The sequence below is a fragment of the Microcebus murinus genome, chromosome 13, assembly GCF_040939455.1.
Source record: "Microcebus murinus isolate Inina chromosome 13, M.murinus_Inina_mat1.0, whole genome shotgun sequence".
In the NCBI taxonomy this organism is placed as follows: Eukaryota; Metazoa; Chordata; class Mammalia; order Primates; family Cheirogaleidae; genus Microcebus; species Microcebus murinus.
In genome coordinates, this window is record NC_134116.1 from 61,773,237 (window position 1) to 61,789,381 (window position 16,145).

General features: G+C 40.4%; 2 protein-coding genes across 3 annotated transcripts in view; both read left to right on the plus strand.

Annotated features, from left to right (window-relative positions):
- Window positions 1-9,053, plus strand: part of NEK3 (NIMA related kinase 3) — a 22,810-nt gene extending 13,757 nt beyond the window's left edge. For both annotated transcript variants that reach the window (XM_076009435.1, XM_012782677.3), the window contains 6 exons: window positions 934-980; window positions 2,465-2,567; window positions 3,093-3,236; window positions 3,493-3,627; window positions 5,557-5,683; window positions 6,556-9,053. In XM_076009435.1, coding sequence (XP_075865550.1) covers window positions 934-980; window positions 2,465-2,567; window positions 3,093-3,236; window positions 3,493-3,627; window positions 5,557-5,683; window positions 6,556-6,640 — 641 coding nt within the window. In that variant the 3' untranslated portion in view covers window positions 6,641-9,053. The remainder of the gene's footprint in view (window positions 1-933; window positions 981-2,464; window positions 2,568-3,092; window positions 3,237-3,492; window positions 3,628-5,556; window positions 5,684-6,555) is intronic.
- Window positions 9,054-10,539: 1,486 nt separating this feature from the next.
- LOC105881146 (serine/threonine-protein kinase Nek5) overlaps window positions 10,540-16,145 on the plus strand; it is a 40,551-nt gene continuing 34,945 nt past the window's right edge. Inside the window, exons 1-2 of the mRNA XM_076009438.1 lie at window positions 10,540-10,620; window positions 12,127-12,265. Coding sequence (XP_075865553.1) covers window positions 12,149-12,265 — 117 coding nt within the window. The 5' untranslated portion in view covers window positions 10,540-10,620; window positions 12,127-12,148. The remainder of the gene's footprint in view (window positions 10,621-12,126; window positions 12,266-16,145) is intronic.

Genomic DNA, 16,145 nt, shown 5'->3' on the forward strand with positions numbered 1-16,145 from the left:
TCAAGTTTTTCCCCATTACTTAAGAGATAGCCAGTTTTCTTTGTTCTACCAGTTTGCTTTGGTATTAATTTTATTTTAGATACTGTTAATATTTTGTAGCTTTTGTTCACATCCCAGCATAGTGGGAAATTAGTTTTAAAACACTGGGTAAGAGGAAACAGAACTAAGAAAAATTTCAAGATAGTTTGGAAAAGTAGTTATACAATTTTTATAAAGAGAGGATTAAAGTAGTTTATGGAGGAATAAACCCAGCCTCCCAAGTTAGAGAAATGCCACTGTATTGGAACCGTGAGTCTGGTGACATCTCCAATTTAGTCCATAGATAGTGAGACCAGAGCAATGAAGTGCAGGGATCATGTCTGGCTTGCTCACTCTTGTATTCTCAGTGCTTGTCATCAAAGATATTCAATAGCAAGTTTTAAAATGTTGAATGAATAAGGGACATGAACTGCAGGGCTCTGCCAGAGGAACATGAGGCAGGAGCCATCCCTGCCAAAGGGATCAGTTGCCAGAGTTGTCTGCTGCCTCCTGCTGGTCCCTTGTGAGTGAATCAGCTGCTCACTTCTTTGACAGCTGTCAGGGAAAGCACAGGCTCCACAAGCATGTGCTGAGGGGGAGAGCAGCCTTCAAGTCTGCAGAGGATATTACCGCTTAGTGCTGAAACATGTTGGCATAAGTGAATAGAGATGTCTTTTAACCTTCAGATTTTAACATTGGGAATAAAACAACAGAAATAGACTCTTTCAACAGCCAGGGTGTATTACTGGGTGACTACAGCTTGATATCCCTATTTAGGATAGCAAAGAGCTTTGGCTCTTTGACTTTAAAAAGTCACCTGTCAAGTTTTATGCAGGTCATGTTAGGAACTGAATGAGTCTTTAAGTGCTTTCTCTTTTTATCTTCTCTCTCTCTCTCTCTATTTTTTTTAAGCAGACCCCAGCAGAATCAGGATAGCTTTGGGAAATGAAGCAAGCTTGGTGGTAAGTGTTTTAAAATTAAATTTATGAAACATCTGTCTACTGGGTGCCCTTAAGTGCCGTGAGATATCTGAAAGGAAGGCTGTGAGCTGGTTGCTCCAGTGTTATCACGAGAAGTAATCTGGAGCTGTTGTCTTGCACTGCCAGCTGAGCCACTTCAGATCACCATTTATTGTGTTTGGGTTTTTTAGTTTCTTTAGAGGCTCTTTAAGGTCTTGCTCTATTACTCAGGCAGGTCTCAAACTTCTGGGCTCAAGCCATCCTCCCGCCTTAGCCTCCTGAATAATTGGGACTGCAGGTGTGCACCATAGCATCCAGCTTACTGTGCTTGTTTTTTTCATTTTAAACCCTTTGCACTCACTTTTTTCTCATCATTCACTAGACATTATCCACACTCGACATCCGAGTGCAAAGAGTTAATTATTGATGATGGTGGTTTTAATACAGATGCGAGAGAACTTTGTCCTGCTTTGAGTCATGAATATCTTGTTTCTGCCTGCCTTTCTGTTTGTTTTTTATTGTGGTAAAAACTCAGTGTGCCAGCCAAGGCCCCAGTGTGCCTGGGACTGTCTAGGTACTAAATCTGTATTCCTTCTGAAAATACATGCAGATTTAATAAAAACTACATAGTGTTACTACTATACTTCATGAAATAAATCAAGGGATTTGATAATTTGAAAAAATACTAAATTAAGTGGGAACATTTTGACCATATATAGCAACTTTATACAATAGCTCATTTTGATATTACAGCATGAAAAACCCAGTATAGCAAACCATCATGAAATTTTCCATCACTCTTTTCCTCAATAAAGACCTGTCATTTATCTCTGTTATTTTATATATCTTCTTCATATTTGTAATCATTGATATTAATGGCTGTCAATGTATTAATATATAGCTATTATTAATAATATATTGGCTGGGTGTGGTGGCTCACGCCTATAATCCTAGCACTCTGGGAGGCCGACATAGGAGGATTGCTTGAGGTCAGGAGTTTGAGACCAGCCTGAGCAAGAGCAAGACCCCATGTCTACTATAAATAGAAAGAAATTAATTGGCCAACTAAAAATATATATAGAAAAAAAAATTAGCTGGGCGGGCCACATGTATGTAGTCCCAGCTACTCGGGAGGCTGAGGCAGAAGGATCGCTTGAGCTCAGGAGTTTGAAGTTGCTGTGAGCTAGGCTGACGCCGTGGCACTCTAGCCTGGGCAACAGAGTGAGACTCTGTCTTAAAAAATAAATAAAATAATATATTTATATGTATGTAGGTTTATGGTTAATATACATATATGTATGTATGCATATGTTTGTTATACATGTCTTCTATATGATATAATATACAAGTATTTGGTGTTTTATGACTTCATGTTTTTAATTTGTTAATGTTTATCTAAAATGAAAATAACTGACTTTGCATATTTGTTAACCTTTTCTGTAGCAATTCAAGCATTATTGAATCTGTACTTTTAATCTCTTTTAAAGCAAGAGGAAGAACAAGGTGGAAAGTGTAGCCATACTGATTTAGAAAGCATTAATAGAAATGTGGCTGAAAGTACACTGAGGAGAGTAAACAGAGAAGAAAAAGGTACGTTACTCAAATTCTGATCATTGCTTAGGTGGAGTTAGGGAACATAGAAGGAGTACCAATTTTCATGTTACCAGGTCTTAGTTATCATAAGCAAGTATACAGGCAGATATTTGTTTGCCTATCCAGTACTTTATTTAATGTTACTGCAATATTTACATACCAAAAAAATAAAAAAAGAAACTAGTATTTAGCGCCATTAGGAAAAGTAGTATATATTGTAGTATACATATAGCATACTGTGTAATACATAAGTCCCTCAGGGGTTCATTCTTATACAATGTGTAATATGTAACTATATGCATATTGCTTTTTTAAAATAACTTTTAATGATTCATTTTACATTTTCATTTTGGATTTTATTTTCATTTCCTTTGCTACTTAGACTTGAAAGAACATTGTTGCTAGATCAGAATTTGAAAGAGAAAAGAAATACTTCCATATTATTGTTAGAATATGTGTGTGAATGTAGATGAGTAAATAAAATAATATGCTTAGTGTTCCTTTTTAACATTTTAAAATCAGGTAATGAATCAGTCCATCTGAGGAAAGCCAGTTCACCAAGCCCTCAGAGGCGACAATGGGAGAAAGATGCACCCAGTACAGCTCTTACAGCTTTGGAAAACTTATCCATACTTACCTCCAGTTTCCCCGCAGAGGACGATAGAGGTTAGTGGTTAGATTGAATACTATTATTTTATTATAGAACATTTTCGAATAGTTACTCAATATGCTAGAGGTTTTTTCTTTAATGTTTTTGAAGGATATTTGGTATTACATGTAAGGACACTGCTCATAACAGGTGAGTGAAATATATTTTAGATGAGGGCCAAACATAACTAACTTTGTTTGAAATATGATCTGGAAGATAGATGCTGAAAAATCTTTTTTTACTTGGCACTAATTTTTATCTTTTTACAACTAGGTGGTTCTGTAATAAAGTACAATGAAAATAACACTCGTAAGCAGTGGCTCAAAGAGACCCCGGACACCTTGTTGAACATCCTTAAGAACGCTGATCTCAGCTTGGCATTTCAAACATACACAATATATAGACCAGGTAATTCATGTCTGTTGTGTGACCATGGAAATCCTTCGATTTTTTTTCATTGTGGCACATACATAAAACATAAAATTTAACATTTTAACCATTTAAAAATATACAGTTCAGTGACATTAAGTACATTCACATTGTTGTGCAGCTATAATCTCCATTCACCCACAGAACATTTTCATCTTCCAAAATTGAAACTCTGTACCCCTTAAATAATAACTCCCCATTCCCATTCCCCCTTCCAGAAACCTTTTGATTTTAAAGTTATAAAATAATTAATAGCATTATATTTTTCAGTGTTTTTTTCTTTTAAAAAGACAGGGTCTCACTCCATCACCCTAGCTGGAATGCAATGTCATGATCCTAGCTCCCTGTAGCCTTGAACTCCTGGGCTCAAATGATGCTTCTGCCTCAGCTTCCCTGAGTAGCGGGGACTACAGGTGCATGCCACCATTGCCTGGCTAATTTTTAAAAATTATGTAGAATTGGGGTCTTGCTATGTTGCCCAGGCAGGTCTCAAACTCCTAAGCTTCAGCAATCCTCCCAATGTGCTGAGATTACAGGCATGAGCCACGGCACCTCGGCTTTATGTGTTTTTGAATCTTTTCTAGCTAATCTTCAGCTACAATTAAAATTTTCCATAGAACTACTTTACTTCTATTCGCTCATTAGTTTGCTTATTTTAATAATCATGCTACTACTTCCTTTAAGAGTAGCCTATTTTTACGATGTAAATATGCCACTGTTTTAGTGACAACTCCAAGATTCCTTTTGTTGTGTACTTGAATTCTGTTACATTGAGTAGAGCTCAAAAAGGGTGAACAATTAGGATTTGATTTTTAAATCTTTTTCTACAGACATTTTTACTAAAATATATAAAATCACTTTTTATTATACTATCCTTTGGAATCCAGGGCCAGGGACTACATTAAGGATGTGCCTCTGTGTGTAATATTGATAATTAAATTACTAAACCACCTGGCTAGGTTAAGATCTAAGATAAATTATACCAAGTAGAGCATGTAATGGTATGGGAAGTCTTAACTATATTTATTGTAACAGGTTTAGTTGTATTTGTTTATTTGGTCAATATTTATTGAGTGCCTAACGTGTGTTAGATTAAGATAAAAAACAGAATAAAACACGATGCCTGCCCTGAAGGATGAAGAAGTTCATTACCTGGGAGCCCAATACACAGAGAATTGTAGTGCTCTGTAGTATATCCATTCTGATAGAGCTGAGCACAGAATATCATGGGAGGCCCGAGGAGAGGAAGATGTTAAAGAAGAGTAATGATTCTGAATTCCAATTTAGCAATTTTAGGTCTTGGATTTTGTGTGTGGTCTAATGATGAAGTCTTTGTCATTTTGAGAAAGTCCCTGTTTAAAAAATATATCATAGTTCCATTTTGAAATGACTTTTATAAGATTTAGCCTGTATTTTTACATTAGGTTTTTATTCTGTAAGCAAAAAATCTGAAAGTAATCACTGCTTACAAAATTCTTTAAAAGCATGCATGTGGTCTTCCTTTAATTCTCTACCCTTCCTCCCCTCCATTGTGAAAACTGGGAAGGGGAAAGCTCAAAGGAAAAAAAAAATTAACTGTAATCCAACTTCCAAAGATAACTTTTAATGCCTTAATGTAAGTTCTTATATTCGAAGGTTTTTATTTTAATTTCTGAGGTTTTTTTTCCTCTTGAAGAAACTACTGCTTTTAAGTTTAATTCCACATACTGATGCTTCATGAGCCTGTTTTATGCCAAAAATTATGCTGGGTAATGTGAGGAGACACTGCAAAAAACAAACAAACGAAAAAATACAGAGCATGGCATTGGCTTTTAGTAGCCAGCAAGCTTGTAGAGGATTTTAGTTGAAATGCATGAAATAAGGAAATGCTGTCTAAATGGGCGTACCTTCTGTTCATATTCCCTGAAGGTTCAGAAGACTTCTTGAAAGGCCCCTTGTCTGAAGGAACAGAAGCATCAGACAGTGTCGATGGAGGCCACGACTCTGTCATGTTGGATCCAGAGCGACTCCAGCCTGAGCTGGAGGAGGAGGACACGTACGTTGGGATATACCTAGGGAGCTTGAGTTGTGGAGCTTGCGCCTGTGGTTTAATTTAAACCATAAATTTAGACCATAATACTTTCAGGTTTAGTAGGATCTTGTTACATTACTTTTCACTTTTGTCCAGGATGGGTAACGTGTTCTGATATTGCAAAATTCCCGGCTGAGCCCTATACATACCATGTTTCCCCAAAAATAAGACAGGGTCTTATATTTATTTTTCCTCAAGAAGACACGCTAGGGCTTATTTTCAGGAGATGTTTTATGTTTTTTAAGTATGGTACAACAATCTACATTTATTTTAATATAGTTAAGTCGTCTTCTTCTGGAACATCATCATAACTCCCCAAACCCCGAATTCCATCCTGAATTTCTTGCGACTCTATTTTCTTTAGAACTATTGGCCCCAGTCTCTCGTGTTGAGCCATAGAGCTCTCATGGGGCAGATGAGAAGGGCTGCTCGTCTTCTTTACCACTCCGAGAGGAAATGCATGGATTGTGCAGATACGCTGCATAGCCACGCCCATCACTAGGTCTTATTTTGGGGGTAGGGCTTCTATTGTGCAAATGCTCAGAAATCCTTCTAGGGCTTATTTTGTGGGTAGGTCTTATTTTCGGGGAAACACGGTATAACCTTTCAGCTTGGACTAGTTATTTTTAATACACTGGATTGTATATTGAAAAACAATTAGAAACGTGAAAGAAGTGATCTTTTGGAAGAACTAACAAGTATTTCTCTGTTCAATTGCCTTATGGAACTCATTTTTCGAAAACTTAAATATTGTTCTGGTGGTGTTCTGCTTTGAATCCATCAACAAATACTGTGTCCCTAACAGAAAGGCTTATCATCCAAATTGTTTTTCACAGGGACTTTGAGGAAGATGACGACAGCCCCGACTGGGTGTCAGAGCTGAAGAAGCGAGCTGGACTGCAAGGTGCATCTGATGGATAGTGCCCAAGGGGGTGTTTCAAGTCACACAGGAGATGCTGCAAATGAGGAATTCATGTTGGAATAATAATTAGTTCACAGGATATATATTTATTTTCCTTTGGAACTAGAATGAAGAAGGGGGAATTGCTAATATTGAAAATTGTTCCTGATTAGTATCATGGAGTGTGAAAAAATCTAGAACTCCTGTGAGTTTTTAAACTCACGGGAGAAGTTATCACATAATGGAATGAGCTTTGGGCTTTGCGGTATAGTAGAGCAGAAATTGGATGCTAGATCTGCTACCAACTAGTCGTGTGATTGTCAGAAATTACTTTAACCTCTTTGAGCCCCAATCTCCTCATCCATAAAATGAGGATAATGATGCCTACCTCAGGGATGCTGACCGTAGACCATTACAGCAGCCCTTATGTTATTATTGCAGTTATGATTTGGGTTTATTACTGTGTAACTCTTTTTACATTTCCTAAAGGGTTAAAGATGTAAATATATTTAATTATAACATAACAATATGTGCAGTTTTTCAATTAGACCTAGTTATGGGCAGTTTGAAGATCCTCACCGACTGCCAGCTGTCCTTAAATACAGTCCCTCCCATGATGCACAGAAGTGCCCAGGGTGGAGGACCAGCCATGGGAGGAGTGGCGTGGGCTTCAGATCTCTCAGAAGGTGGCGGTCCTGTAGGTGACAAAGGCATGAGTCCAAACGTGAGAAGATAGAGAAGTCAGAAACCAGAGAGTGATGTGGAACGAATGTGGGGACTCACGGCACACACATACTGGGTCCTGGCATGTGTCAACCTCCGTTAATGCTGTGATACTTCAGTGAGATGGAATATTTTACTAAAGAAGAAACAGGCTTTTCCCAGTGGATCTCACAGGGGTGTGAAACTGATGGATACAGGAAACGGCACTAAAGTAAAGAATAAGGGGGCATACAGTAGGAACATGAACGAGCATCTACTCAAATCTGGAATATATACAACTTTTAAAGATTTAACAGTTTTTTAAATTTTAACATGCAAAAACTGTGGTGTGGACGATCCCTCCCCCCATCCCCATTATACACTACTCAGACTTGTAGTCATCTTTAGTCTCCTCTGCTCTCTGGCAGTCTCCTGCTCTTTCCTTGTTTTGCAGGACCTTGACATTTTTGAGGAGTACAGCTTAGATATTTTATAGACCGTCCCTTAGTCTGGGTTTGTTTGATGTTTTCCTCATGATTGGACTGAGTTTATGGGTTTGGGGGAAAACGACAAAAGTGAAGTGCCCTTCTCATCACACCCTATCAGGGAGTAAGTGACATCCACATGACATTACTGGTGGCATTCACCTTGATCACTAGGTTAAGGCAGTGTCTGCCAGCTCTCCACTGTAAAGTTGCTAATTTTCCATTTTCATGCTCTGTTCACTCTACATGAGTCACTAAGTCCAGCCCATACTCAAGTGGAGAGAAATTGATCTCTGTCCCTGGAGAGGGAGTAGGGGTATAATTCAGTACTAAGTCATTTGTTTTGTTGTTGGAATTGTTCTAGCCTGGGCCATTGGGAGTTGTTTCAGGTTGGCTCCTATGTCCTTTGACATGCTCCTATTCCTTTTGAGCACTTTCTTCCTTCCAGGCACTATAAGAAGATAGTCCAGGCTCATCTTTACCTTCTCTGCCCCAGCCTCAGAATAATCCATTTCTCCAAGGAGGCTTGGTTCCCTTCATTGGTTTAGAAACCAAGCTCTAGGTGCTGGGTGTGCTTGTTCTACTGGTAGGTCACTGTTTCTAGGTCCTCCCAGCAGACAGAGCTAGGAAATACATGCCTGTATACTAACCTGTGGACCCACACGTCTATGTAGTTATGTCTGCATCTGTCCATCTGTATGCATATTAAACCAAGGGTGGATTCCTATGGATGCCCTGACTAATCCTGTACCATAGATTCATGCTAGCCTTCCCTACTTGCTTTTCTGTAATGTCTCTCCCTGACAATGAGAAACCCAGCTTGCATCATCTACCATCCTCATCACTGTTCAACCCCAGTATACCTGTAAAGCAGTTTCCAAATCATTAACCCTGTAAGAAACAAATTTACCACCTAGGGTTCAGAATTTATGTTATCTTTCCTATTGTCTGCCTCGCAGTTTGCAGTCAAGCACCATTTACTGATTTTGCTTAAGTTAGCTCCTTAAATGGTAGCTCACCACTCTCTTGAAGATTTTTCATATTAAAGCAGTCATGGATCATTTTAAGGATCTTTCTAGATACTCAGCTTCCATATATATAGCACTCTATACCTCTTAGTCATCTCAGATCTTAGCATTGACCCAGGGTGTGAACATTCTAAACCACCGAGCCAAGGGAACTTGGAATCATGTATAATTTTTGAGCGACCGAATGAGTCTTGGATAACAAATCCTTTTGAATATCAGATGGTTTGCAGAGTTTTGCTTTTAATACAATTTCAGAAGACTAGTGGAATTATCAGTTGATGATTATAAACCATAACCAGTTTGGGTGATAGATTGCTGTATGATTTTTTTTTCTTTTAAGACAGGATCTTGTTCTGTTGTCCAGGCTGGAGTGCAGTGGTAAGATCATAGCTCACTGCAGCCTCAAACCCTAGACTCCAGGGCTCAAATGATCCTCCTGCGTCAGCCTCCCCAGTAGCTAGGACTACAGGCACATGTCACCTTACTAGGCCTTTTTTTCTTTTTCTTTTTTTTTTTTTTTTTGTAAAGACAGGCTCTTGCTATGTTGCCCAGACTGGTCAGGAACTCCCTTCCTCAAGCAATCCTCCTGCCTTGGCCTCCCAGGGTGCTTAGGATTACAGGCATGAGCCACTGTGTACTGGTGGTATATGCTTCTGATATACAACCAGGCAAAAATTGAGGGACATTTGCAACAAAACTTCCATTCCTATTTACTTATTTGGATGAGATTTCTCAGCCTTTATAGATTTTTATTAAAGAAAAAAATGGAAGGGAATCAGTGTTGAGCCTTGTCTATTCTAGCAAGAAGTTAGCATTCGTCTATGGATACAGGTAGTAATGAGGCATGGGAAGCCCATCCAGGTCTTTAAGAGATGAATGTCCAATATAATTTTACTTTTGTAAATTTAATGAGTATCAAAAACCCTTAAGATTCTATGATCAGGAAATATAAATTAATTTCCATTTATGTACTTCTTCAGAGCAGTATGGTAGGGTGATCAGTAAGACTTTCAAGCATAAAAAAGATAATAACCTTGGGCTAAAATTACATCAGAAAAGTGAGATGGAGATAGCGTTTCAAGGAGAAAAAGTAATGACGTAAACTTTCTGGTTCTTAAGAGTTTTGTATTGTTTTCTTTTTTGATGGATGATGGAGGGTGCGATACCGTCCTGATACTTAGATGCCATTGGATATGTTTTATTTGTGTCAATATTTACAACTGCAGAAAATTACATCCTTTTCAACCAAACACATGAAATGTTATTTAGGCGGCAGCTGACTGCAAACAGGGATTGGGGCATGGTCTGGTGGGAGCCGCGTGTGTACTGACCACTGGGTCGCAGGCTGTGTCGTTAGAGGACCCGGCGGGAGGCCGCCAGTTGTGGCCAAAAGTAGGATGAGGTTCCAGTCTCACGTCCACCTCTTGGCAATATTTGAGACCCTGCACGAGAAACACTCTTCCTCTCCACGTTTTGGGAGAGTACTGCCCTGCAGGGTTGCTGCAAAGCGCATGTACGCGGGGGCGGCGGTGCGGGGCAAGCATGATGGGGAGCGGACTGTTGAGTGTCATGCACAGAAGTCCGACCTGCGGCAGCAGCGGGCGGTGGTGGGTGACTCGGGCTGGTCGCCACGCTCCGAGCCCTCTTCGAGGTGGACGGTGTGGCCAGGTCCTCGGGCCACTCGGCCCCGCCCGCGCTCCCCCGCGCGGCTCCGCCCCGGCCGCGGTAGGCGCAGCGCCCGCAGAACCCGATCCGCCCGGACGCCTCGCTGGCCCCGCGGAGCAGGTACGCTGCAGGTGGGCGGCCTTCGCCCTGGTCCCGAACCGCCTCCGGGCTCCGGGAGCCGCGGGGGAAGGGGTTGGAATCCCGCCGCGGGTGACCGGGGTGGCGGGCCGAGGAGCTGCCTGGCGTCCAGGGCCGCGTCGGTCTCCATGGCAACGAGCAGCACGCGGAGCCCAGGGGCTGGCTACAAGCTCTGCCACCCACCCGCCAGCCGCCTCCGGAGGTGGCCCTAGGGGAGAAGGATTTTCCCCAGACCCGGAGGCTTCCACTCTCTGGTGCCACCCCCTGGGCGGGAGGGTCGCGGGCCCCCAGTTCCAGGGCTGGTCACCTGGAGCCCGGATTCTGCGTCCGCCTCCCTGAGAACCCGGTCCGCGGGTGCCCACGGCCTCTCCCGGCTGCGGAGCTGGTTCCCAGCCCCGCGCAACACGTTTGCACCCACTTGCTACTCGGACACGAAGTTGTTTGCAAACAACCTGCCTGCTCACCCAATTTTAAAAATCCTGTGTTATGCTGCAACTGTACCATAAAGGGGACACATAGGAAAGCGATTTAGAAATAAAGCCTATGTTTCAGTCTGTAGGAGCTTGGCACCACCACACTCGAATAAGTAGTGAAGTAGCCCGTGCCGGGGCGCAGAGTCCCCTGAACGTGGCGACAGCAAATGCAGATTGTTAGGTCTGCGCTGCCTGGAGCAGCGCGGCCAGGGGAGGGCGCGATTTTCCCAAACGGTGAACAACTCTTGGTAAAGTTCCAAACATAACGAAGTGCAGTCAACCCTTGATTTACACGTAGCTGCATTTCTAGAAAAATCCAGTGTTCATTAACACTGTGCAAAAAAAATTACTTTGTATTTAGGTGTAAAATGGAGTTTGGTTCTAGCCCCAGATAATTATAAACGGATTCTTCCACGCATACGAATGTATGGAAAGACTTTCAAGATTGTGGGACCGCGGAAAAATCCTTTATCGTGCGCGACTGTCACTCGCATGGCAGAATCTTAGCATCTCCGACCCCAACCACCTCTAAATGTCATCTGGATCTCGGGACAACGGAACAACCCCCCACCCCGCCATATAGTTCCAAAATGCCCCCTAGGGGGCAGTGTCGCCCCACTGAGAAAGGCTGGACTGTGGAACCACAGAAGCCTGAGAACATTCCTGCTTCTTACAGAGGAGCCAAGCACTGGAAATATACCTTTCATTCTCAGAACAAACTTGCAACACAGGTACTGTCATTGCCATTTTAGCAATTAGAATGAAAGTGAGGTTTTGCGAGGTTAAGTGGCTTGCCCAAGACCACAACACTACAGTGTATCAAAGCTGGGAGTCCACCAAGAAGTTCTGTCTCGCTTTGGCTGCTACCTGTGGACACAAGGGAAGTTATTTGTTTCTGTCTTGGCAAGGCTGGAAAGTTTAGCAAAGCAGGTTCTTTTACCTCTAGTCATCAATTTTCTGACTTTGTTAGTCTTTATGAGAAGTGTGTGGTACATTTCCCTTGTTCTAATTGCAGGAACCTCTGTGCGCTGGAGACCATGGATAAATATGATGTGATAAAGGCCATTGGGGAAGGCGCCTTTGGGAAAGCATACTTGGCTCAAGAGAAATCTGACAGCAAGCTCTGTGTCATAAAAGAGATCAATTTTGAAAAGGTAAAGTTAAGAAATTCAAATTCTTGTTACTTTTCAGTGGGATATTCAGCTGGTTTTTAATCCAATATGAAAAGGAAACATGCATATATAACATTGACTGAATATTGCTAGCTGATGAGATTTCACGTCTGCCTGCATTGTCAGAATTATTAAAATATGGGGCATATATTCCTTTAAATTATGAATTATTTGTATAAGCAGAAAAAGTGGTGTTTATTTTGAGAAAGAGAAGAAAAGACGCACACGTCCTAGGGCATAGGAGTTCTACTTTTGGGAGTTTATTCAAAGAAAATACCCAGAGATGTACAGACAGAAAGCAACTTAACTGACGGTAAGGAATTGGTTAAGTAATTTATGAAACACTAAGCAACTGTTAGAAATCATGTTGTAGGTGAAGCACTGATATGGGAAATATTGCAATGTTTGCTAAATGAGAAAATAGTATGTGTAGACTAATGCAATCTTTGTAAATGTACATATATTCTCTGCATATATAGATATGTATATACCTACACATGTATTCACATTATGTACAAAGAAAAATCACATCAGATTGTTATTCTCTAGGTGGAAGTTTGGATTATGAGTAATTTTTGCCTTGTGCTTTTATATCATTTGACTCTCCAGGTTAGCTTTGAGACCCTCTCAGATTTATTCCCAAATTACATTTCCAGACTCTCATCCCATACCCTGCTCTCTTTCCATATACAAATCCTTTGCACTCCAGCTAACTCATGGAACTGCTTCTCCCCAGAGTCTTTGTCTGCCAGTCTTTAAGCATCAAAATCCTACTTGTTCAAGTCTGAGCTCTACCATACCTTCCAGCATCTTCCCACTCTAAATAATCTCTCCTTCTCTGTAAACTCGCGTGGCTTTTATTGGTACCTCTGTTTTGGTACTGACAACTTTCTACTTTGCTATGCTCTGGCTTTATTTAGTGCCTTCTCCCCCTTACAAAGCTGCATATTCTTTGTAGGCAGAACCCATGTCTGATTCGTGCTGGTATTCCACCCAGCACCTGATCACACTTTCTGCCAGTAGGTAGTCAATGAGTTCTTACTAGATAAATGAATTGATGGGAAGATACTTCCAGGCCCTCTTCCTCTATTGTTAAGCTGGTACGTACTTAGAAATTATAAAATCATTTTTATTCTAAGTAAAGAGAAACTATTTTGGAGATGAATCTTCCATAAAAATATATATTGATTCATTTCATAGCATCTCTCCTAGTCTATAAAAAAATTGACTGTATTTTTCTAATACAGCACTGATTTTTTTCCCACCATTTTTCTCATGAACTACTCTTATCTCCATGCCATAAATAAGTATGGTGTTACATTAGACCTCAGTATTCTTGCTTTTCCATATCTTTTTTTTTTTTTTTTTTTTTTTGAGACAGAGTTTCACTTTGCTGCCCAGGCTAGAGTGAGTGCCATGGCATCAGTCTAGCTCACAGCAACCTCAAAATCCTGGGCTCAAGCGATCCTACTGCCTCAGCCTCCCGAGTAGCTGGGACTACAGGCATGCGCCACCATGCCCGGCTAATTTTTTTTTTTTGTATATATATATTTTTTTAGTTGGTCAATTAATTTCTTTCTATTTATGGTAGAGACAGGGTCTCGCTCAGCTGGTTTCAAACTCCTGACCTTGAGCAATCTTCCCTCCTCAGCCTCCCATAGAGCTAGAATTACAGGCTTGAGCCACTGCACCCAGCCTCATATCTTTTTATGTTATCAAATTTGCCTAGTAACATCTGTGTCACAGCATTAATATTTATTGCTTCTTTCTTCCTTTTTACTCTAATGTAGTTTTTTATTACTTCTTAGCTAGAGAAATTTACATTTATTCTCACCTCTCCAATCCCTCTCTACTCAATAAATGCTAGACCCCAGAACTTAAATTGCTTATTTTCTTACAGGTACCAAAAAGCTAATATTTTCTCTTATCAGCCTACCATTAGCATGTTCTTTTATTTCTTGCCTCAAAAAAAGGGTTGTATCTTTTCTTGATTATAAAAATTAAAATGTTCATAGTAGAAATTATGAAATAAGTCAAGGGGGAAAATAAGACCATTTAGAGAAAAATAAGAATAATTTATGACTTCTCTCTTAATCACTGTTAACATTTTATGAATTTCTATTTTTAATGCATAAATGTACTTTGTAAATTATTAGAGTGATTGATGTCATGATCAATATAGTCTTCTATAGTATCTTTTCACACTTAGCAACATACTGTGAATATTTCCTCATGTCATTCAATGTCTTTATATCATAAATATTACTTTATATCATAAATATTACTATATGTTCTCACATAGTAATATTAAATGTTCATAATAATAATAATGATAATGGTTACCACTTACAGGGTGCCTATTATATGTCACAGCATCCTAGGTGTTTTATTTTTTTATTTATTGAGACAGGGTTTCACTCTGTTACTCAGGCTGGAGTGCAATGGTGTGATCACAGCTCACTGCAGCCTCAAACTTCTGGGCTCAAGTGATCCTCTCACCTCAGCCTCCTGAGTAGCTGGGACTACAGATAAGCACCATCGCACCCAGCTAACTCTTTGTCTGTGTGTGTGCACGCGTGTGTGTGCAGAGCTAGGGGTGGCTCTCGCTATGTTGTCCAGGCTGGTCTCTAACTCCTGGCCTCAAGCTATCCTCCTGCATTGGCCTCCCAAAGTGCTGGTGAGCCACCACGCCTGGCCAGTGTTTCATATATATCAACTCAATTTGATCCTCACAACTACCCTAAAAGGTAGATCTCATGACTCTCCTTGTAAAGCCAAGGCACCAAGAGGGTAGGTAAGTAATCAGCTCTCAGATGCACAGTAACTGGCAGATCCATCTCTAACTCTCTTCTCTTCCCACTGTAACACATCACCTCACTTACTTTTTAATGACTGCATAACATGATTATACATAGGTTAAAAATACTGCAATTTAGCCAGGTGCAGTGCTGCGGGCCTGTAGTCCTGGCTACTCAGGAGGCGGAGGTGGGAGGATTCTTTGAGCCCAAGAGTTGAAATCAAGCCTGGGCAACATAGCAAAACCTGTATCTTAAAAAACAACCCGTGTCTTTAAAAAAAAGTAATTTATTTAACTGTTCTACATTCAGGTTGCTATGTTGTTTAATTTGGGGGCTATGATTAAATATTTAATATGTAAAGTATGACTCATTTTTATTAAACAAAACTATGTATATATGCTTACGTATACTTATATATGCATGAAATAAAAGAGTCTAACAATTAACAGTAGGTATCCCTGGGGAATATTCCACATGGGATGGGTGGGGAAGAAAAGGGGACATTTCACTTTTACCTTGTTCTTATCTATCTGGCTTAAAATATTTTTTAAAATCACAAGTGTAGGCCAGCCATGGTGGCTCACACCTGTAATCCTAGCACTCTGGAAGGCCGAGGCGGGCAGATTGCTCCAGGTCAGGAGTTCGAAACCAGCCTGAGCAAGACCCCGTCTCTATTAAAAATAGAAAGAAATTAATTGACCAACTAAAAATATATATACAAAAAAAAATTAGCCGGGCATGGTGGTGCATGCCTGTAGTCCCAGCTACTCGGGAGGCTGAGGCAGAAGGATTGCTTGAGCCCAGGAGATTGAGGTTGCTGTGAGCCAGGCTGATGCCATGGCACTCACTCTAGCCTGGGCAACAAAGTGAGACTCTGTCTCAAAAAAAAAAAAAAAAAAAAAAAAAATCACAAGTGTACATTATTAAAGTAACTTTAAAACTAGCAATAAAACACTGTCATGAAGGGTTTTTGTATAATAACTCTTAGACACACCTTCTTGTTATTTTCTTTGGATAAATTTCTAAAAGAATTAGTAAGTCAAAAGTAGAAATATTTTGAAATT